General features: G+C 37.2%; 1 protein-coding gene across 6 annotated transcripts in view; it reads right to left on the bottom strand.

Moving 5' to 3' along the window:
• LOC149826621 (D-alanine-D-alanine ligase family) overlaps positions 1 to 25228 on the bottom strand; it is a 257262-nt gene that overhangs the window by 115861 nt on the left and 116173 nt on the right. For all 6 annotated transcript variants that reach the window (XR_016434777.1, XM_090018909.1, XM_090018910.1 and 3 more), the window contains 2 exons: positions 8056 to 8162; positions 5189 to 5433 (listed from right to left, as the gene is read on the bottom strand). Coding sequence is in view for 5 of the 6 variants with exons in the window: in XM_090018909.1 (XP_089875035.1) it covers positions 5189 to 5433; positions 8056 to 8162 (352 nt within the window). In the remaining variant the exon portion in view is untranslated. The remainder of the gene's footprint in view (positions 1 to 5188; positions 5434 to 8055; positions 8163 to 25228) is intronic.

Here is a 25228-nt window from a genome sequence, read left to right as displayed (position 1 = left end):
ACTGTAATCTAGCACTGGTGCTAAGGATATAGATATGGTCGATGGTAGTTGTGAGGAGCTTTAATTGAAGATTATACTAAGGGAGCAATGTTTAACTATAAAACTTCCTAGGATTTGTAATGGATAATCAAGAAACAATTTTGATTGCACAAATCCAATGTGTCATTAAAAAACAAGCATATTGACATTAAACTCCATAAAAAAAAGTGGAACAAAACTATTCACACTGCACATATAAGATCTCAATTTGCTTATAAGGATCTTCGTTAAGATATATAGATATGCTCTCTCTCTCTCTCTCTCTCTCTCTCTCTCTCTCTCTCTCTCTCTCTCTCTCTCTCTCTCTCTCTCTCCTATATATATATATATGTGTGTGTGTGTGTGTGTGTGTGCATATACATACATATTGTTTATTGATTTGTAATAGGTTATGCCCTCTAGGGCTATTTTGGTCTTTTTGTACATTTGTAATAGGCCGTGCTATTAGTGGCAGATCTGACTTTTTGTTATCTTTATTTTTGTCATTTTACGTATGACTAGGGGCTTTATGGCCTTCAGACCATAGAGTCATTGGGGGCTCCCCAATGGCTATACTTATAGCCGTTGGGAGCTCCCATCGACCATATTAGGGCTCCCTTGGCCCTCATTTTTGTATATAAAAGGGACCTATTGTCCCTATTGGAACTAGTGCTTTTCTAAGCATTTTAACTCAATAAAAGATCTATTATTTTTATGTTTGTGTTCTTTTGTATATGTCCATTGGTGGCTTTTGTGGTCTTTTGTATTTGTCATTGATTGGCTCGTGTATTGTTCCTTTGTGGACTTGTGATTGTGCACTCCCTTTTGATCATTGTATGACCTTTGTGGCTCTTTTGTATCTCTCTTGCTTTCATTACATGTTATTAGAGTCAAGATATGACCATCTTGGTATTTGACTTTTAGTGATGGATTCGGGATCCTTTGATTGTGGAGATAAGGGAATCTTAATCCGGTAAGTATTTTAAAATCTTTGTTTATTTTTGCTTTTGTTGCCTATCTCATGCATTTTGTATGAGAAAGCATTTGTTTATGGTTTTTTAAAAGAAATTTTGTTGGTTGTTCCTTTGAAACCTTTTTTGAAATATTCCTTGTTTTTTGGTTGATTATAAGCACATGATTGAGCTCTTTGGAATTTCTTTATATATGTTGTTTTGTTTTTTCAAAATTTATTGTGTTTTTATCCTTATCTTGGACTTAGTTGAACTCATATTGGTATTGTTTTTCAATATTGTTTAATATTTTAAAATGATTTGAAATATTTATTTTAATTTTGTATAAAGGTTGTGTGTTATTCACACATGTGATCTTTCTTAACTTGTGTTTGATTTTTTTCTAACATGCTCTTATGTGAAACCTAGATACTTCATGTATTTGATAAGTATTAAGATTATATGTGGTTGGTTCTTAGTGATCATGCATATCTTGTTATTATTTGGAAATTTGAGTTTGTATACATGATTTTGCCCTATTGATATATGATCTTAGTGCACTCGTCATTGTCTTATATTTTAGAATGAATGACTTTGTTTATTCGTGCATAAGATTTTAAGCATGTTTTCTTCATGCATGACTTGTTCTTTATGAGAATTATGCACTCATCCTTGTTATTATTTGTTAATTTGAGTTTGTATACATGATTTCACCCTATTGATATATGATCTTTGTGCGCTCGTGATTGTCTTATATTTTACTTACACATTAATATTCATGACTTTGTTTATTCGTGCATAAGATTTTAAGCATGTTTTCTTCATGCATGACTTGTTCTTTATGAGAATTATGCACTCATCCTTGTGGAATTTATGTTGAACTCCTCTATGAGGTTTATAAATGAATTTCAATGTGCACTTTTTATATTATTAAAAATATTTATTTTATTGTGTGCTCACTTATTGACCCTTTAGGGGCCTTGTGATTGTGTTATTTCTTGGACTCGTAGCTCTTTGGTGAACATTATCTTACATGTTTTTACATCGTGTTACCTCACATGGGGATTTAAGCATTACGCTTCTTGCATACTCTTGTTATTTGACTTGATTTGAAACTTTATTGTCAAATCAGTTCTTGTTTTCAACCTTGGAAAGTGATTTCTAAGGTTTTCCTATTGCCTCTTTGTTTTGACTTAGTCCATCACTTTTTTATTCGATGCATCCATTATTTTGTTCAGACTCTTCAGAGTGAGTTGTGTGCACCTCGTTATATTATCAGTTTAGATTGTTGGTTTATGAGTGTAGTATTGTCGCTTGTTTTAGCTCTGACTAACGGTTGTTTGATCTCTAGTTCTATGAGTGAGTTGTATCACTCAGTTACTTGTTTGGCTCTTGTTGTTTATTGGATGCTTGTATTGATCTTTATCAATGATGGCTAAACTGTTATTTGCTTGTGACCATGTTGATCCTTATGGATTAAATCTCATAATATTGCAAAATTTATTGCTTTTGCCTTGATTTCAATATTGTCTTCAAATCTTGCTTATTTTTGTTGACATCAGTTTATTTTCGTTATAGTATTTTTACCGCTATTATTTTTTCACTCTTCCCACTTATTTGAGTGATTTTTCTTTGGATAAGGGATCTTGTTTATCAGTTTTATAATAATGTGTGTGGTGAGTTATGTGTACCTGGTGTAGTTGATAGTGTTATAGTTTTACAACTATGAGGTGTGTGCACCTCTTGTGGTTGTAGCTGGTTATTATTGTCAGTGTAGATAACCAGTATTGTTGGTGCAGGGTCACTAGTATGATTATTACTGACATTTGTTTTTTCTCTTATCATATTTGCTAATTCACTCAAATTTTGAGGATGTTGAGTTGGAGGTCAATTAGATGATTGCTTGTGGTGAGCAAACTATTGTTAAGATTTACAAATATCATTTCTCCTATTATGATTTGTTATTTGTGGAATTTTTTTAAAATCTCTCCATATATTTTTTAATCTTTTCCGTTGTCCATTTTCCCTTGGATGAAAAGTGGTTATTTATTGAAATGTTTTCAAACATTATTATGTTCATTAAATATACTTTAATTGCATGTTGAGTGTATTTAGATTTGTTGCATGTTGGTTATCTTGCATTTTTGTATGAATTTAGTTCTTTTGTTGTGAGCTCCTACATTTAATATGTGTTTTGTATTGCTTAGTATAATTAATGATTCGCAATCACTGCTTATGGACCCGAACCTGGGTGAGTATAATTAATGATTCGTACATTTATTTGAAATATTTACCTAAGCCATTGAGACTTTATTTAGGTAAAATTGTTTATATCTTCTTGATATTTTATGTCTAATATGTGCCTGACTTTTGGTCTTTAGTGGTAAAAATTCTACTATGATCAATATTTATGTTTTCTTGAAAAACATATTAATTTTATGGTTATGATTGTCTAAACTAAAATTCTTAATTGAAGTATATTCCTTATGTCTATCTTAATGACTATTGTATCTTGCTTAAATCATTGCTAATTTTTTTAAAACTTTAAAACTATTGCATAAAGTTATTTTTCTTGATACTCGCTTTTAAAATTGTTTAATTTATTTTCTATATATGGTACTTTTATGTTTTGTTGGCGTGCTTGACCATCCTCTCTCTCTCTCTCTCTTTATATATATATATATATATATATATATATAGATAATCTAATATTTTATCTATCTATTTTAATTTGTGTTTGTTTTTAATTGTTGTTGTTGTTCAAAATGTATTTGTTTTGAAACAGTCTATAACTATTTTTTAACCATGGTTGTGTTAAAAAACCTTTTCGTTTTTTCTTAAAACTATTTAGTTAAGATATTTTCCTGTGTTTTGTTCTCTTCGCAGGTTCTTAAAGATGATATGGGTTGAGAAAGTAATTTCTTGATGCATCATATCAGGAAGATGGAGATAGCCGATGAAGGCATTTGGTAAAGATTACCAATGAACACATTCTAAGACTTGAATCCTTTCCTTTGTTTTTTTATATTTATAAACTTCACATTACTCACCATAAGTTTGAGGGGGGTGTTAATATATATAGAGAGAGAGAGAATTAGTAGTAGCTGCGCAACCCTTAGGTGCACAGCTACCTACGGGATCACACTGGCCATCCATCATCACAAAAAAATGCGAAAAAGGGCAAAAGCACGCTATTTGTGCGTTTTTGCCCCTTTAGTTGTGGTTTTTTACCGCCGCTAAAGGTCCCATTTTCTGTTAGGACCTTCAGTGTTTGTCAAAAAACGCCGCTAAAACCTCTAAAACAAGCAAAAAGTGTGTTTCAGAATTTTTTTTTAGCAATTTTTGCGCTGGCCGTCCATCAAGCCCTGCGATGGACGGCCAGCGTGATCCCGTAGGTAGTTGCACACCTAAGGGTTGTGCAGCTACAACTTTATATATATATATATATATATATATCATGTTTATTAATTTGTATTAGGTTATGCCCTCTAGGCTTATTTTGTTCTTTTTGTACATTTGAAATAGGCAATGCCCATTAGGGGCAGATTTTACTTTTTTATTTTTCTTTATTTTTTGACATTTTACATATGATTAGGGGCTTTATGGTCTTTAGACCATAGAGTCATTGGGGGCTCTCCAATGGCTATACTCTCCAATGGCTATATTTATAGCCATTGGAAGCTCCCAATGACTATATTAGGGCTCCCTTGGCCCTCATTCATGTATATAAAAGGGACCACTTGTCCCTGTTTGAACTAATGATTTTCTAAGCATTTTAACTCAATAAAAGATCGATTATTTTTTATGTTTGTGTTCTTTTGTGTATTCCCATTGGTGGCTTTTGTTATCTTTTGCATTTAACATTGATTGGGTTGTGTATTGTCCCTTTGTGGACTTGTGCTTGTGTACTGGCTTTTGATCATTGTATGCCCTTGGTGGCTCTTTTGTATTTACTAATGCAGTTGGGAGGCGAAGATCTGCAAAGAGTAATAGCAAGTTGGGAATAATTGACATTTTTTCTCAGTGGTGAGTGATGGAGTATAAGAGGGAAATTTGGTAATTTCACTGTATGTATTGCCTTTTATGTATATTCTCTGGATACTTGACATAGTTCTGTGAAAGATCAAAATTCGTTGACAAGAAAAGTTAGTTTTGAAGCATCACGTATATCTTAAACAAGGATATGAAACTAATATCGGTTTAACCTTTTGAAAATCAACCTGCAATAAACACGGTAGCATGAATGTCTTTTGCTTTCTGAATCCACTGTTCGAGGGTCAGTTTCTCTGGTGGATCATCAGATATATCAAACCCATTAAACCAATTGTGCTTTTGCAAACCATCTTCAAGTTCACTCATTACTTGGGCCCTTAGCTGAAACACCAATTCAGCCCTAACTGGTTCTTTAGCCTCTATGCATGCCTGGAGAACCTCTTCAATGGTATGCCGCAGCACAAGAGAATAGCTGCACCCAGGAAGACAGTGAATTGCAAAACATCAGATAAAAAATGCATATATGCACAGAAGATATGCCAGTGTCAATAAAGATATAAAATCCAAGCATAGTAAGTAGTACCAACAACAACAACAAGAGCAGTAATAATACAATCTCTAAAGACTAATTCTTTTAAGGAATAAAAAATTAAATCATTGGCTTGACATGCATAAAACATATTGCAATAATTTCACAATGCTTAGAACAGATTAGCATGTTTACATGCAATATCACTTAGAATACTTGGTTGTCTTTCTAACTTTACCATGAAAATGAGGCATTCATAACATTTATAAAAACATTAAATTATAAAAAAGGCACCTAAACTGTTATGTACATAAGTTGTCTTTATCTCCATACTACTTGGAGAGAGGCAATGGATAATGGACCTCTCTTTTCCTACTGCACTATTTACCTCACCTCACAAATGATTGTAAAACTGCAAATAACACCAATGAGTGCACATAACTCACCACATTGAAAAAACATCTCTTGTCAATATACAATGACACTTAAATAAGGCAAAGAGGAAACAAACAAGGTAAGAGAGCTTGTAATGAAAACAAACTAATGTCACCAAAAAAGAATAGGAAAAGATTTATAAATCAAGGCAGAGATATTAAATTTTACAAACTTTCAAAACACCATGGTTTCAAAAAATAGATAGCCATCATAGATAAAAATAATTATAAGCATCCATAATAACAATGGCCAAATATACAGATGAATGATACAACACTCATGAAACCAGAGATCAAACAACCGTCAGTTAGAGCCAAACTAATAGCCGACAATCTAAACTAACAAAATTGAGGTGCACATAACTCACCCCAACAAGCCAATCAGCTATCAATCATATCCAAGACAAAGTGTCAGCACAGCACCCATAAACTTTGATAATTACAGACTGATAAGATGACTTGAAGTGCACACATAACTCACCTCAACTGCTATCTCTAACCTAACAACAAGGTCAAAAAGAAATAATGCATCATATAAACTATTGTGATGGACAAACAAATGTCATAGTACTGCAATAACGAACCCACGAAAAGATCAATTTCAAATAAGGTGAGTTCAAAATTTCAAATACATAAATTGATTTGAAAGACAATTTTAAATCAAGTTCAATAAAAAATTAGAAATAAGTGCAATCATATGCAACACAAGTCTCATGATAATTTTTATAACCAAGCAAATAACGGACAAGGATCATGCACAATATAAGCAATCTACATAGAGGAGATGGAATCATAAAGTTTGAATATTCTTTAAAAGATAATGGAATCATAAATCCACCAATCAAGGAACAAGTGCACTAAGGCACATCACAAACAAAAGATCCAATAAATCTCAATAAATAGACTCAATAAAGAGACAAGAATATATGATATTATTAAATAATAGTTTCTAAAAAGCTAGATCTAAATCATAAGTCTACTATGAGACAATTGATGGCAAACATATAGAGATTCACAAAGAGCTATTTATAAGTTCAATAACATACATAACTATCTTCAACCATGAACCCACATGTCATACAAGAAATTTTATCACAATGCAACAAATATAAAATCGCTAAGAAGTACGCAATGAAATATTAATGCACAAGAAAGAAGCCACTAAGAGTTACAAAAGTGCACAAGCACTCAAATCAATAAGCCACCAATGGGCAAAAGCACATAAAGTACAAGGGGCTAAGCAACAAGCATACAAGAGTCTTAAAAAATACGAGTTTTATTCATAAAATGCTCAAGAAAAAGGACATGAATCTGTTTAAATGCTTGAATGGTAAGATGATTGTGGTAAATTGTTGTTCGTGATATTCCTCTGAATTTATACATGAATCTGTTTATGCAATTTCCCTTACTATTTGGATTTTTAGAGGAATTTGTACAAAGGACTTTGGTTCTTACCTGTTTTCTTAAAATTGTTTTTCAGGCACGGATGCTCAATGATGTCTAGACTCGCTGGCTGAAGACTGTGAGCCTTGTAACTGGTTTTCTGACAGTGGCTCATACTGAGAGAGACGATTTTTGTGTCTAGACTATTTGACATTATTTATTGAATTAATAAAGTTTGATTTATTCTTCATTTGATTGAGTACAGTTTGGTTTGTGGTTTGGTATATTAAATTTGTAAGGCCTTGGATCCTTGGGTTAGCTTCACCAATTGTTTTGAAAAAAAAAAATGACTATTTTTACGAGTTGGAGTTGTTACAATATAACTACATATACATGCATATATGTATAGACACATACACATATATGTACATGTTAACAGGGTTGACTTGATCAGAGAATTTAACGATCCCTTTAGAGAAGTTCACTACTTAAATAAAATATGAGATACCTGGTTGTCATGGATGGAATAAAAAATTTAATACCTATGGACAACAAGTTATACAGACCTCAGATTTCTAACAATTCCTATAACATAATATCTCTAACTTGTGTTACAATATTTTCAAAGCTTTATGTCGAATAATGTTACCAAACAACAAATTTTGATTAATATGAATGAATTAATAATAATTTGACATATAACAGAAATTTCAGATGAATTACCAACCAAGAAATAATATGAACTTACGGTAAAGTCCACACTGTTCTCAAATTTACAACCTTGTTCTTCAGTTGATGATCTATCGGGGTCAAACAACCTTCTCCGGGAGCAAGCAAACAGGGAACCACTTCCAGCTGCAAAATGAAACTAGCAAACATCAGTATTAGATTCCTGATGTACTTCAAAACTCAAAATATATGCAGTTATTCCTTGCACAGAGATGCTATCCTAGCCACAATATGAGGCCTCACGTCAGATTGTCAATTCAATGCACTTAGTTGAGAAATATTGTGCAACCAAAGGAACAAAACAATGTTTAGACTAAAAAAGTAGTCATAACACATTTTTATCACTGACATGTTTAGTGAAGATGATTAATTTTAAATATTGAATGGCTTAACAGTGATGCTGGGATATAAAGAAGTAAAATGTTATGTTAATGCATGTGGAACAATTATCACAAAGAAAGTCTTCTAGGTAGTTAACAACCATTAAGAAAATGTGTGAGAGAGCCAATTATGGAACTCCATTAGAAGATCCAACAACTTACCGGAAATTAATTGGTTCTCTTACATATCTATCTATTACACGTCTTGACATTGCTCATGCTGTTAACAGTGCAAGTCAGTTTTGATATGCACCCACGACAGTTCATATGAGTGTTGTAATGTTAATCATCTGATACTTGAAGGGAATTATAACTAAAGGGTTATTTCTCGCATCTTCCCTTTGTTTAGATTTGATCGCTTATATTGATTCTGATTGGGGGGATAATCCTAATGATATAATTTTTTCATCGGGTTATTGTGTATTCTTAAGAGATTCTCTTATCTCTTGAAGGTATAAGAAGCAACAAAAGGTGTTGTCTTCAACAAAAGCTTATTATCGGGCTATGATAACCACGACTACCAAGATTGTGTGATTGAGGAGTGTCTTGAAAGATATAGGAATCAAGATCTCTACTCCATCGAAGATGTATTGTGACAACAAAAATGTCATATACATTGCAAGCAATAACATCGTCCACGAGCGTACCAAGCACATAGAGATGGATTGCCACTATGTCCATGATGAATTTCTCAAAGGGACGATTGATCTACCCTATGTGACATCAGAATATCAAATAGTTGATTTTACTACTAAAATGGTGCCTTCGCCTCGATTTCTCTTTCTCCTTAGCAAACGTTTGGTGATTACACCATTAGTTTGAGGTGTTAAATATATATGTGTGTATTAGTGTGTGTGCATGTGTGTTATACATATTATGTATATGTATACTTGCATATACATATGTATTTTGTATAATGTATTTTAAGGTATATTGTAAAACATTTTTGTCTTTTTGTTTTTTATTTTCTTGTATTTTTATTGCCCTTTAAAAGGCATCTTTGTCCTAATCTACTGAGCCTACCTTTCTTTATAGATAGTTGTTAACAACCATTTTTGCCCTCACCATCATAAGATGTTGCATAGACACATTTCTTTTTCTTGAGCATTGGTCAAGAATTTTTCATATGACCAAAGTTCTTACAATAGTAACATTGAACAAAACTCAAGTCACCTCTTCCTCCAAAACTCAAATCACCTCTTTAACCAGCTCTTTCACCACCTCTACCAACCAGTTGTCGAGAAGTTGTCATGACATTGTCACTAGATGAATAGGTTTCAAGAGACCTTATCTTGGTCTCTTTCGCAATCAATTCAGCTAGGACACTAATGATAAAAGGGTATGTGTGAATGATGCAGAATAGCACTCCACACTCCATCAAACTCTTGTCTGAGTGTCATAAGAAATTTAATAACCCTAGTTGTTTCCTTATGCCAACCAAGAAGCCCAAGACAGGTTTGACATGCAATACACATCTCACACTTCGCACATTTTTTAAATTTTGTTTGGCCCGCTATGAGTGCAAGTGCATCCCAAATTCTTTGCATATTTGAATAAAACTCTTTAATTGGCCTATTTCTTTTATGCATGCTCATCAATTCTTGGGTGAGCTAATATTGTCTAGCCCAATTGTCTTGCTTGTAGACTTGTTTGAGATACGCCCAAACTTCCTTCGCCTCCTGAAACTTGGAGCGATTCATAGCTATTCTCTGCTCTACTGAGCCTAGTGTCCAAGCCTTGACCCTTGCATTTTTCACAACCCATTCCTCTATTGATTTGTCAAAATCAGCATCAATAGGCTTGGCTTTCACCTTTGAGTCATCCAAGTATCCTCCAAGCCCTTCCCCTACTATTACAGTCGTCACAAAATCAGCCCAAAATGCGAGTTTATCCCATCCAGCTTCACTGAGACAATCTGAATTTCTTCCTTCTCCATATATCACACAACCCCCATGTAATAACTGGAAAAAATACGCATATTTAGTTTATTTGGGCCTAGGACCTGATACCTGGATCCATAAATACCCTACAAATTGGATATTAGAATATACGTAAAGAAATAAATAATTAATATTAGTTATAAAATAAAAATTTCTGGTATAAAGGGAGACAAATCCATAGTTGAACCCAAATGGATCCAACTGAGGATCCGCTATTCAGGGGCGATCCGGATCCATTTTTAAAATGGACTCGGTGTCACGAGTCGCGAGGCTCGGACCCGGACCCGTGTTTATGTTGTAAAAAGGAAACAGAAACAAGAATCGTGCCTAGGGCACGATTCTTGCATCATGGTTCAAGAAAGAAAGGGAGGGGGGGTTACGCAGAGGTAAACCGACTCCTTCCGACCCTTCTGGAGGAAGAGAAGGGGAGCACACCTCGAATAAAAGGGGAAACCAACCTTCATTCGACGTTTTGATCTTCCCCTGTTCGTCTCTCTCTCTCTCTCTCTCTCTCTCTCTCTCTCTCTCTGTAATGCCCCAAAATTTTAACCCAAATTTAAGGATTTTTTTTTAACAGCAGAAACAAGAAATAATATAGGGTTAAGTATTTCGAGACATTACGGTGGAGAGGAAACCCAACACATTTATTTCATTCCATTTATCAATGAAAATCATCAAAGTTAAAAACATAAAAGGAACTCAAACCATGGTTGCCAGTTGAGGAAGCGGGAGCGGGAAGCGATACGGAAAGCGGGAGCGGGAAGCGAGGCACTTTCAAAATTTTAGGAAGCGGGGAAGCGTGGGACCACTTAGGACCGGTTCGGGAAGGGTCTCGGAAGCGACCTAGGAAGCGTCTCGGAAGCAAGGGGGAAGCGAAAAAAATAAAAATAAAAAATACAAAAAAATTGAAAAAAAACAGGGGAAGCGAGGGGAAAGTGTGGGGGAAGCGAGGGGGAAGCGAAGGGGAAGCGTGATGGGAAGCGCGCTTCCCATCAAAGGGAAGCGCGTCCCCCATTAAAGGAAAACACGTCCCCCATTAAAGGGAAGCGCGCTTCCCAAAAAAGGGGGACGCTTCCCCCCACGCTTCGGAAGCGCGACGTTTCGCGCTTCCGAAGCGCGCTTCCCCTTTTAGCTAGGCGCTTCCGGTAACCCTGACTCAAACTATCCCTGGAACAATAAATCCAAAAATCTCGATCTGATGCTTCATCCCACAGTCGCTCATAGGTCTACTTCTTTGCCTGAAAATGATAAAAAATATAAGAATTAGACTACCACGTCTATGTAGGAAAACTGTAACTCTTAATGCAGGTATATCATGAATCTCGCATGTGATGTGAGTGTCAAAGGGATTTTCAACATATATCTAAACAAGTAAGCAGATTATGCAACAAAAATCAACAATCATAAACCTGAGCATGTAAGCATATTCCATAACAATAACTGAGCAGGTAAAGCATATTATGCAACATTAATAAGCAAGTGAGGTATGTTATGCAGCAGCAAATAACAATAACCTACATAACTTTCATGTAATAGTTCAATCATCTCGTATCTACATATTTCAGGATGTCATTTCATCACAATTACTTCATATCCACACATTTCAGGATTTGCATTTCATCACACGCTCAGAACATAAAGCATGTTAGAAAGAATATGAAATTGTCTCTTTAGTAACTCCAATCACTGTGATACCTAGTTGTTCTAATTGTTTATCTTTTCTTATCCCGTAGGTACACACGGGCCAAGGCAACCATCACAGAAGAGAATGTTCGGGGGTATATTATTCAAAGTTGTTTTATTAACCCGAACATTCTAACTGAGACTGAAATCCCAAAGGAGCGGCCAGTGACCGAGAGAAACTCCCAAAGGCCAAAACCAAAACAGGATGCATCCCTAACTTCTGCAGAAGAACAAAGAGCTACCACCTAGGACATATTGGTAGTCCTGGTCCCCCCCAACTCCGAGAACTGGGGACCAACGAGTCACTTTAGCTCGAAACAGGAAACATGTCCCAGGAGTTTTGTACCACCTACCCTCTTCAAGGTAAGCCCGAATCTGAGTGGGTTAATCTTTTCATTTAATTATATTTCTCGAGGTGTGGGTGTGTTTCCCCATCTACCTCCTACTATCATAGTAGTAAGTTCCCAACCTTAGTCATTTTGCCAAGGTACACATCCCAATTTTTCTCTTCATATTTCTTGTACAAACCCACTCAGAGTGCTCCGGTGCCTTTAAACCAGTCAAGCACGAATGCCCCGGTGCCTTTAAATCAGTCGGGCAACAATATTATATTTTCATTTCCATGTGGATTCACATCATAACTTCGATGGTCTATGCATGACCCTCAACACACTCGCTTGACATTCATATGTCCACAACAAACCGACCCATAGGTTCGGTTATCAGTTCATCATTCATCATCATTATTATTATTTATTTATTCTTCAATAGCAAGTTGCCACAGCGTACCATTAGGTTTTGACTTGTGACATCCCAACACAGAGTGGCATGTATTAAAAGCTCTGCCATACAAGTAGAGACATTGTTGGTGTCCTTTATTGAGCATGCAGGGTAATACAAGTATATACATTTCTCCAAACACATTCTCATTTGAACATTCCACAAGATATACAGCTTAGTTGGCATTTGATACTTTCAGCAAATATGTAGTGTGAGGCAATAGTACTTTAGAAAAATATACAGCTTGACATGCATAAGGACATTGGAGAATAAGCATCTTAATGTCCATTTGAACCTTCTCGATGAAATACACTTAATGGGCATTGGAACATTTTAAGAAATATGCAATTGAACATCATAATTTATGCAGCTAAATATGCAACTACATCTCAACTAAATATGCAGCTTAGTAGTCATTTTGAGCATCAACTTCATATGCAGTTTGAAAATGCATTTTTAATCTTCCACTAAATCTTCAGTCGAACAACTTTACATGCAACATAATATCTTAAACTGGAAATCACAAATCACCACATGGAAAAAATCGACAACTAATGAGCAAATAGCTTATATCAGTTCTGACATGGCAGCTCAATTAAAATCCAGACTTTCATATTATGAAAACCGACAACCACCAAATTCGTATTCAATACATTTTACATTATTGATAGCCTGCAAAATAAAACATAAATTTATCTATGTTAGGTAGTTAACAGGGAAATAATTGAAGTATTGGTTTCCTGCTGGGTTTAATAAGATTGCTTTTGGGGCAGCAGCTAATGCTTCAATTGAATCAATAACAACCAGAATACCAAATCCGCATAGATATGTGAATACAAGACAGCTTACGGCTTAAGGGAAAGAAATGGCCACTTCAGTTATAATTTCCAGCAGTGTTATTGTCATTAATTCATCCTTAGAATCTGCAGTGTTGGAGAGTGTATCATTGTGATTAATTTGTGTTCCTGTGAAATGTCTCACTAGTGATGGTTAGCTTATTAGAGGGTTTTCCGTGATTTCCAACTCATCCTTACCATTATGATACAGAAGACTTCCTAATAAAACAATTACAGAAAAAGGGTAAGGTATTCCCATAAGTTGTCTTATGATTAACTGAAATCCCTAGTTTTGTTGTAAAGTTTCGGAAAGTAGTTCAACCAATTACAGGTGACCTGACTCTATATGTGTACGTCCGTGCAATTTGTATTGGGTTGTCTTCAAGGGTCTGAAGTTACTGCAATTCTCATATGAGGTTGTAAACAGACGACCTACTCATAATCGAGGAATGCAACCCCAGAGATTCAAAAGATCTATGAGAACCGGTAACCTCTACTTAATTGAATGAGGAAGAAAACAATGTTAGGAGGCCATCTTATAAAATGACAGGTTCACTTATAAAAAAATTTGTATCGCCATTTAGCGAGCTAAGCTCAACTTCCTTTCTTTCTTTCTTTCTTTTTTTTTCGAACCTATTTTGTGATTCATCAAATGCAGATGTTGCGCAAGCATACAGCAGGTGAAGTGGCATACGAATACATAGACTAACAACCTATTCCATAATTCGTCTCATACAGGTGTACAAAGGCAAAAAGGCATTTCATGGTTCATCAAATACAGAGATTGTGCAAGATTGTGTTTCATGCTTGAACTTAACATTCTACGAAACATAGTGACCCCTACAAACCCCTATTTAGACAAGATTTGAAGATCCAATACCGATTTTCTTAATGACAAAATATACTAAGCGCGCATGCAGAACTCCGATTTTGCCCTTGTATCGGTTAAACCCACTCAAATGGGCTGAGCATGCTTGATTCAAACAATCAGCAGCAACCATAGGAAAATCTACTATCGAAAATCCGAAATCCCCAAATCGAGGATTTGGGATTTTCGGCAAGCCTAAATCCCAGATTTTTTATTTGGGATACACAGCAAATCCAACGCCCCCCCCCCCCCCCCCCCCCCTTTCCAACTTAGAAAACTGGAACCCCCAAATCGGTGATTTGGGGTTTTCAATGAGATTAAGTTTAAAAGAAATCTAAGGACAAGGGATGAACTGGATTTGAGGTTCCCTTCACAGCAACCGAAATCCCCAAATCGAAGATTTGGGGTTTTTCGGACAACCCACACCATAGTTTCAACCCATGACGTACCCGACAAGGAGAACACAGAAAATTCCTACCTCTTCTGGCGTTTTTCCGATGATCGGAGACTGCTGACGCGAGAAGAGGGTCGGCCAATGTCGAATGCTCCACTGTCGAGCTCCCCTATCGTTGGGTGTTCTTCCTCAAGTCGTGCGACCGAGAGAGAGGAGAGTGGGAGGAAGAGAGAAACGGGAGGGCCTTTGTAGAAGGTTGCCCGAAAAGGAAGGGCTGTTACCCTCACCTGCGGCGGCTGCGCATCCCCCCTCCTTTGCCACTTTGTGATCTCCCCCTTACGAGGGTTAGGGTTCACTCTGAACCCTAACCAGCTTTGTTTTTATCAGGCAACCCGTATCGGGTTGCCTTATATTACATTCTTTTTTTCTTTTTCTTTTCTTTTTTTCTTTACTTACCATATGTACGCAGGGTGCAGTCCGGGTCCGGGTCCAAGACCGAGACCCGGGATCCAACCGTGCGTTGGATCGGTGTGTCTCAAACGATATGGATCCTCAACAGCTTTGCAGAGTGGATCCGAAGGTCGGATCCAAATAGATCCAACTACGAATCCACGCATTATATTTATTTTATATTATATATTTTTTTTTGTACAGTTATATATATATATACATACTATTATACATATATATATATATATATGTGATTCCTTTGTGGATCCTTACTTGACTTATCCAGATCCGTTCATGGATCCGAATCTCTTTCTTAGGTGTTAAAGTATTATATTTTTAATTTTTGAATGTAACCCCAAATAAAAAATTTATTTGGGTGCAATGACGTTGTTATGGATCTCCCATAAACTACTATGGATCCAAGATCCATCTTGCGCATGAAATCCAGAGTTTTCTTCACACCATGGATCCAAATTAAGATACTTGGATCCAGACAAAGCTAGTATGGATCCACACATAATTTTGATTGGATTCTACCCTATTTACCTCTTCGATGTCCAGGATCCAAATGTGGATCCAACCATCACCAGTGCTACTTCAGATCCCTCTAAAAGGTTATAGGTCTGATATAGAAATTCTTCTTATTAAGAATCTGATTTACACTTCGTTGATCCGCTTCATTCATCCTGGATCCGATATCAAATTTGATCCTGATAATGAGGATCCAATACCAGAGATCCAATCCATTTGACCGAAATCCATTATTAAATATCAAATTTAGTGATCCAACATCTAAGATCCAAATGTAATACCGAAAATCCAAACATGATATTATGAATCTGATATTGAAGATCCACACCAAATATTCGATATCCAATTGCGAATAAACAATTAAAACAATTAAATACCTTTGTACCAGCTCAAGGACATAAATTTCAGGTTTATTTATCAGATAAAATTCACGGGTATTACACACACACTCTCTCTCTCTCTCTCATTCGTGCGCACCGGAAGGGTGCTCCATCACCAGCAAAGCTCCGGATATCTGCAGCTATCGAAGGCCCCTCGAGCACTCCCCTTCACGGTAGTGGAGAGGAGCGACACCAGCCAGCATTCTCCCGCAACAGTTGTCTTCGGCCACCAGAAAAATCACCATAAAAGGTACGGTTCTTCATTGAATCTTGGTGAGGGATCGAACAAGGGTTTGATTCCGTGTAAGGGTTTGAGATGAGAAGCCACGGAAATCCGTTAGATGGCAACTTTCTTGGTTTCCAAGAATCAATGGGGTTATTTTGGTCTAACCCTAACCCATAAAATCCCCAAATCAGGCCGATGTGGGTGGGTGGGGGGGGTCGGCTAAGGTAGTGGATGGCCCTCGCCGTGGAGGTCCCGAGTTTCTTATAGGGATACCCCAGACTTGGGGGTTTCCTAGTTAGGAAACGAGAAACATAGGTGGCCTGAGTTTTGCCTGTCGCTATTTTCATTTCATTCTATGATAGGCTTAAGAAGGTTCTTGAATGTTTTTTTTTTGTAACCCCTGTAGTAGTAGATTTGTATAACATAACATGAAGGTCGAAATTGTTGTTAGTCGATCTTTTGAGTTTTTCTTCTTGTGTCTCTGCCAAATGTTCCGATCTTGTGTTTGTCAGAAAGTTCAACCTGCAAGAGACAAAGGTGAGGTAAAGAGAGAAGAGGGGAGTCGGCGACAATAGGGTTTACCCCTTTCTCTTAGTATTTATATGTATTGTACAAAGTATAACATTACACAAGTAATAAAAATAAATTACAATATGCCACCGCCCTCTTGGGGCACACACGCATCCTGAGGTGGATCCTTGGAATGTGGTGCGGGTCGGATCCATGATCCAAAACTAACAACCTCCCTCAAGTTGAGTATGGTCTTTGATCATGCTCAACTTGTCCTTGAGTGCCCAAAACTGATGAGTGGATATTCCCTTGGTAAAGATGTCAGCAACTTGCATTCTGACCGAACATATGCAGGTTCAATTTCTTTTTCTTCCACCTTTTGTCTAACAAAGTGTTGATCGATCTCGATATGCTTCGTGCGACAATGAAGGATGGGATTGAAGGCAATATTAATAGCACTCTGATTATCGCAAAGAAGCATAGAGGACGAGATCGGTTCTTGTAATTCTTGCAGTAGATGTCTCACCCATGTAACATCGGTTGTTCCTGCTGCCATTGCACGATACTCTGTTTCAGTACTAGATTGTGCCACTGCCTTTTGCTTCTTGCTACTCCATGTTACAATATTATTGTCGATAAGAATGCAATACCCCGAAACTGATTTGCGCTCGTCAGGATCACCAGCCCAGTCCGCGTCTGTGTAAGTGAATAGTTGATGCCCTGACGTATAAGTTGTGTCCTTGGTATACATCAAGCCATCTTCAATCGTACCCTTTAAATACCGAAGGATCCTCTTCACTCCTTCCATATGTACATTTGTAGGAGCATGCATAAACTGTGAAGCCCGATTGACAGAGTATGCTATGTCAGGCCTAGTGAATGTTAAGTATTGTAACATCCCTACAACTCGACGATACAAAGTAGGATCATGATAAGTAGTGCCTTCTTTAGCACTTAGCTTATGATTTAGAAGGCAAGGTGTGCTAATTGGTTTACAATTCTCCATCCCTGTAGCAAGTAAAATATCAATAGTGTACTTATGTTGGCTCAATGTAATAGTCTCATGTCGACTATCAACTTCCACACCCAAAAAATATCGCAAGGGACCCAAGTCTTTCATCTTGAATTTAGCCATCAACATAGACTTAACCCAAGATATGTGAACCTCATCACTCCCGGTGATAATGATGTCATCAACATATATGAGCACCCAAACAATAGCTGAATCAGTTTTGAATATGAACAATGAATGGTCTAGAACACTTTTAGTGAACCCATGATGCTGGATCTCCGTGGAAAAACTTTCAAACCAAGATCGAGAAGCTTGTTTCAAGCCATAAAGAGAGCGTCGAAGTTTACATACCCAATTGGATGAATCATGCATGCTATAACCAGGTGGTTGCTCCATGTAAACTTCTTCCTTTAGTTCACCATGCAGAAATGCATTTTTAACATCAAGTTGACTGAGTGACCATCCATGTTGTAACGCCAATGCAATGATAATCCTGACGGTGCCCAATTTTACTACTGGGCTGAACGTTTCATCGTAGTCCTGCCCATACTGCTGTGTGAAGCCTCGTGCAACCAGACGAGCCTTATAGCGCTCAACACTACCATCCGGTTTGTGCTTGATCTTGTACACCCATTTGGATCCTACAACATTCTTGTTATCTGGCCTTGGTACAATCTCCCATGTATTATATTCATGGGATGCTTCCATTCCCTCATTCATCGCCTCTACCCAGGCACGGGAATGTACAGCCTCATGAAAAGAGGAAGGTTCTGTTTTTTGGACACTCTGGTTAGAAATGTTTGAAAATCCAAAGAGAAATTGTTATAACTTACCCAGCTATCTATAGGATGTCTAATCCGAGTGGAACGTCGTAGAGGAGTCTCATCATTGACTGGATGAGCTCTACGAGAATAAACAAGACCAGAAAAACGTGAGGATGTTGTTGTAGGAGGAATGTCTTCTATATGCGGTTCCACATCGAAAGTATAAGGTTCATTGTCTGTCAATAAAGATGAATCCTCATAAGGCAACGAATCATATAAAAGTGAGTCACTGAGCCAAGGATCATAACTGTCCTGTGTATCTGTGGAAGATGAACCCAGAATGTCAAAATTTTCATCATCAAAAACAACATTTCTAGATACCCGAATTTTGCCTGTATGAGGATCATAACACCTGTATCCCTTATAGTCATCTGCATACCCAAGAAACTTGCACTGTACAGCTCTGTCTTGAAACTTATTTCTCAATGAATGATCAATATGAACATAACATACGCAACCAAAAGAATGTAGTTCTTCATATGATGGATGACAATTATAAAGAACAGAATACGGAGAATTATCTTCAAGGATGGTCATGGGCAACCTATTGATAACGTAAACAGTTGTATGGAAAGCCTCTGTCCAAAGAAAGAAAGGAATACCCACAATGTGCATCATGCTCAAGGTTGTCTCAACAATATGCCTGTGTTTTCTCTGAGCTACTCCATTTTGTTGAGGAGTATGAGGGCAAGAAATGTTACGTGTAATGCCATGCTCCTTCAAATATTCACTAAAATCATGGGATATGTATCCTCCCCCCATCACACTGGAAATATACAACATTGGTATTGAATTGATTTTGGACTAGTGCAGGAAACTGTTTGAACAACTTGAAAACTTCATGTTTGTTTTTCATGAAGTAAATCCAACTAAATCGAGTGTAAGAGTCAAGAAAGAGTACATAATATCGAGATCCAGAAATAGAGGCAGTGGGCGCAGGACCCCAAACATCTGAGCATATAATCTCAAAAGGCTTTGTTGCTCTTTTATTGATACTATGAAAAGGAAGTACATGACTTTTGCATAAGTGACAACTTGGACATTTTGACTCTAAACTGACTGCGGGTATTAAACCTTTAGCAGACAACTTGTCAAGAAAAACTTGACTACAATGACCCAAACGAAGATGCCATAAGTCTGGCTTATTAAGTTTCAAGACTCTAGAAGAAGAACTATGATCTGTAGATCGACTCAAAAATGTTGGAAAGGAAGAAGCTGAAGAAGCCACGGCTACGGAAGACGACGTCTTCAAAGGCACATGAGATTCTTCAAAGACGTACATGTTCCCGTGCCGTTCACCTTTAGCGAGCGTCTTCTTGGTGTGAATGTCCTTAAGATAAACAGAAGAAGGAGTAAATTCAACGAAAGAATTTGTTTCATCAACTAATTTTGACACAGATAGAATATTTTTTTGAATAGCAGGTGTGAGTAAGACATTTGACAAGGGTAATTGAGATTCAGGCAAAGAAAGGGAGACATTTCCAGTGTGAGAGATGGGATGGTGAGATCCATCTCCTATGACTATAGTGCCATTTCCAGTGTAAGGAGTCAAGTGAGAAAATTTACCTGCATCAGAAGTAACATGTGTTGCTGCCCCTGAATCAATATACCATATACCTTCATCATTTTGGCGCAAGTTCATCTGATTGAAAGTAGTCATAAGGATATTTTGTACGTCCTGTGGAAGAACCTGTCCCTGAGGAGTGCGTGCAAACGTCTGAATTGCCTTCTGCCCTGGCCAACTATCTGGCCTCCCTGTTTTGTTTCGGTTCTGAGGATTGTACCAGCAATTTGCTTTAACATGTCCCCGCTTATTGCATAGAAAACAAGTAGGAACACGTCCACCTCGTGGTACACTGCCTGAGCCACTACCTCCTCCACCTGGTGTAGGTAGTAATCCTCCTTTGTTCATAGGTGTTCCATTGGGACGAGGAGGAGTAAATAAGACTCCTGTTTGAATAGGCGTATGTGCCATCATCACAGGATGAGCATCATCTGACGTGTGTTCCTGATTTAAACTGACCTCATATTGCAAAAGCTTAGATTGAAGATCATCAAAACATGGAAGGACTGAGACAACCTGGAGTGTCGTGCAAAACATGCGATATTCAGGTCCAAGGCTACCAAATACCTGTTGTACCATATCCTTATCTGATACAGGACTTCCAATGGCAGCTAACTGATCTGTAATCACCATGACATGCCCCATGAATTCTGTAATAGATTTGTTTCCTTTTCGCATGGATTGAAATTGCCACTTGAGTTGCAAAGCCCGAGATTCGGAAACCTAAGAAAAGGAATGAGCTAGTCCATTCCACAACTCGGCAGCAGATTGATCATCAGAAATAGTTTGTAAAACACGATCAGAAAGTGTGGAAGTGATGTAAGCAACTAATGTCTGATCCCGTTGTACCGATATATCATAAGCAGGATTGGTGGTTCGAAGTTGACTCACCTTCCCATCTTCACCTGTTATCTCTTGCACGATATGTGTAGGTGGGGCGGGTGATCGCCCATCTAGATGCCCATAAAGACCATGACTGCGAATAAAAGGCACAATCTGACGCTTCCAAAGTAAGTAATTATCATGGGCTAACTTGTGGGTCATGAGGTGAGTAAGAAAACTAGGGTTCAACTTGGAATCCATGGATTATACGAAAAATGAGATGTAATAACAGATAGGAAATAGGAATGGGATGATTCCAAATTAGAGTGCCGACTGTACTGACAGTGTATTGAGAGAAAAACCAGCAATGTCGTGTGCTGAAAATAATATCAGCGCCTTCGTCACACAGAGGAGTAGCAAGAAATAGAAAAAAAAATGGGGAGAAAATCAGAGATTCGGCAGACTGGAACAGAATATTGAGACGTGCGAACCAGAAAAATATTGAAAGTTAAAAGAACTGAAAGAGAAACTAGAATGTGATGTGAAAAAGGATTAAGGAAAAGAGAAAGAAATAAATCCTACGTCCTTTAGAAGCACGTGTTGGTCCTTATAGGTCTTCTAGATGATTGATTTCCGCGCCTGTGCTCTGATACCATGTCAGAAAGTTCAACCTTCAAGAGACAAAGGTGAGGTAAAGAGAGAAGAGGGGAGTCGGCGGCAATAGGGTTTACCCCTTTCTCTTATTATTTATATGTATTGTACAAAGTATAACATTACACAAGTAATTAAATAAATTACAATATGCCACCGCCCTCTTGGGGCGCACACACATCCCGAGGTGGATCCTTGGAATGTGGTGCGGGTCGGATCCATGATCCAAAACTAACTGTGTTTGACAAGAAAATGTTGTTCAAGCTGACGAATACAGTCGACCGGACGTGTTGATTTCCATCTTGTTTCTGTTAATCGCATGAAATTTTTTATATTCCTGTTGGAAATCTTGATTTCTGACTTCCATTTAATTTTGTTGCTTCCATTGGGGGTAGTGTATTCTTGGATTGAATGTATGATTTTGGATCTGGGTTGGATTCGTGTTATGGATGCACGTCAAGAACATAGAGATATACTACTTGTTTTCTTCTTGCTGCCTATTTGGCACCCACTGTTATACCGTGACATGTTGACTATGCACACGGTTTTATTAAGTGTCACAAGCTTGTTCTTGAGTGCAGCTTAAACCCATAACTGTAGGATGCAGTATGGGATTCTTGAATCATAACTTGACTTGCCAGTTATATCTAATAGTGTTCAATATAACTTGTTCAAGAAGAAAGGACACGTAAATCTGAAATCCAATACATGACTTCCAGATGTGATTTGCCTTTGTTGTTTCCCTTTTGGGCATTGTATTCTTGAATAGGAGTCCATGTGTTCATTTAAAATCTTGTGTATTGGTATATCAGTGAAGTATATGATTACATGTTGACTGATATGAATTAGTTTGTGCTAGTCCCGAAACTGGTCCAGATTTAATGGATTTTGTATGATCAAAATTCTGATCTAAACAAAGGAAAATTTTTGGAACCTACATATATTTGTGTGTATGTCAAGGATCCCAGACTTTGGGACTACGGTGGCAGGTCTGGGTTTGGTAAGCCCGACCTAGCATATGTCAAAGCTTACACTTTTGCCCGGTAATCATGTAAATGTTGTTTTTGCATTTCATGATACTGGTTGTGTAATCATGAATGTGAGTGCCTCGGTTATCGATATTTCTTCTTGAGCATGTATGCTTTATGGATATGTGAAATTTTACATGTACACTCACACACTCAAAAGAGATATGCATTGGTTAATACCCGTATGTGATGTAGGTAACACACACAGTGAAAATGCATATGATTGAGAAATGACATGCATATGGTTGGGTTATGGTTGCATGAGTGCACACGCTTTTGGCACTATTGGCCTAGTGTTATGAATAAACACTACTAGGTGTTATTATGTGATGCATCGATGGCCTAAATGGACCATCATCGGCCTGGAGAGCCGTGGGTTTGGTTTCTTTTCACATATGTTTTTTTACTGTGTCACTTAAACCACATAAGTTGGTATGGCACACTACTACACTGTTCTAGTTGTCCTCACGGACGGGAGTCTCGTAAGGGTCCCCGCAAGGGAGGATGCGGGTGTTCACTTTACTTTGCATATGATATTGCAAACTTAAAAAATTGACTTTAATAAAAATATAAGAAATAAGAACAGTGTAATATATGTTCTGAGGTCTTCCATCTGGAGAATGAAGATCTTAGAGATCCGATCTTGGGGAGACTATGAGGATACAAAAACTCTCTGTGCTGCAATTTTGTCCCCTGAACCCGATATTGAGGTTCCTTCTCCTGGCCACAGTTTTAGGGAGAGTCTGTCACTTTACCTGGGGGTGGTGTGTATGACACAGCTATTATTTATGGTACCAAGGAAGTGGCACTTGTGGGCGTAGGGTGTCTCTTGTGTCCCCGACATTAGATGTGGAGGTCTAATGTTCTGAAGGTGATTTGGTCGAGGGCTAAGTTTGGAACCAAGTAATAAAATATAAATTGTGTGTTAAACTACCCTGGGAACCTAACTTAACCTCGAAGATTGTACCTGTTTGGTGTATCCGCGGGCAATGGTAATTAAAAAAAGGAACTTAAAGTTGCATGCATTTAATAGGGCATGCATATGGAAAGGAAAAAGGAAACTTAAAGGTAAAATAATAAAAGGACTCATGCATTGAAAAGAAATCATGCATTTTCCTACTATGCACTAGATCATACATATTTGGGTTGTTCTCTAAATCATGAAATGATGGTGGGTGTATGTTATTTACTTCCTAAATGCATGTTGAAAGACTTGGTTCTTGTTATATGCTAATGTTTTATTATTCCTTCCTGGTGAGTATATGAAACCTGTTGCATGTATGATTACTTAAATTCTGCACATTGTGATACTCTGCACTCACTCAAATTAGCACATGAAATCTTATACATGTTCTTTGTCTCACCTAGTTTCTTTAGAAGTAGTCGTGCTCAGAATTTCGGTTCTGACACCCTACTTTGTAGATTTTTCACAGGAACAGGTAATCAGTGAAGTCGACAGTTACTGGGAGGCACGAGAGTCGCACTTGGGTCTTGACAACTTCACGAGTGGACAGAGTGGCTCTTTCTTTTGTTTCAGTTCTTCTTGCTTTTTCAATTGTTGTTTTGATTTCAGTCGAATAAAACATTGTCTCTGAAATTTACTCTTATTCATAAATAAAGAAATTGTTTTGGTTCTTATGGATGATGGTTGTAAGTTCGTTTGTAGTGTTTTGTTATCCAGTTGGAATTGGAACTGTGAGGACCCCGAGTCTCTGGGAAGTTTTTCGCACTGTTTAAAAAAAAAATATTTCGCATTTTCAAAGGGTATGAGTTGGGGTCGTTACACCCCAACCACAAGATTTAAAATGTTGCACAAGTCTTAAATAGATGCAAGACAAGCATTACATGTAGCAACAAGAGAATCTCAGGCAACAAAAGAAAATAATCACAATATCCCAACATGTTAGTCAAAACACTCAACCCTAGAGTGCTCAAATATGAACACAAGAACAGAACATACTACTAATGCAGGAAAACTAACAAGAAAACCACAACTTATCCACCCAAATAGGTCTACTCACGCTCCCAAAATAAAACAGCAGAATCAGCCTACCCGATATCCAAAATATGCTTAGAAAGACAAAAAAACAAGTTAATGTTGGATGTGAACACCTTAAGATTTTAACAAAACTCAACATAAAACCCAAAACTGATATTGAAGTACTCCCGATTCAAAAACAACATCAATAGAAACAATTCAAACCCTTAATAACCAAAAACCAGATCAGATTTATGGGTTTTCGCAAAACTGGTCTGAGATTTCCAAGAAACTCATTTTTTTTTAAAAAGACCAAAATTCCAATATAGCAACAA

Source organism: Nuphar pumila, chromosome 10 (assembly GCF_984573655.1).
Source record: "Nuphar pumila chromosome 10, dmNupPumi1.hap1.1, whole genome shotgun sequence".
Taxonomy (NCBI): Eukaryota; Viridiplantae; Streptophyta; class Magnoliopsida; order Nymphaeales; family Nymphaeaceae; genus Nuphar; species Nuphar pumila.
The sequence above is the reverse complement of the archived record's forward strand: the minus strand, read 5'-3'. Positions and strand labels throughout refer to the sequence as shown.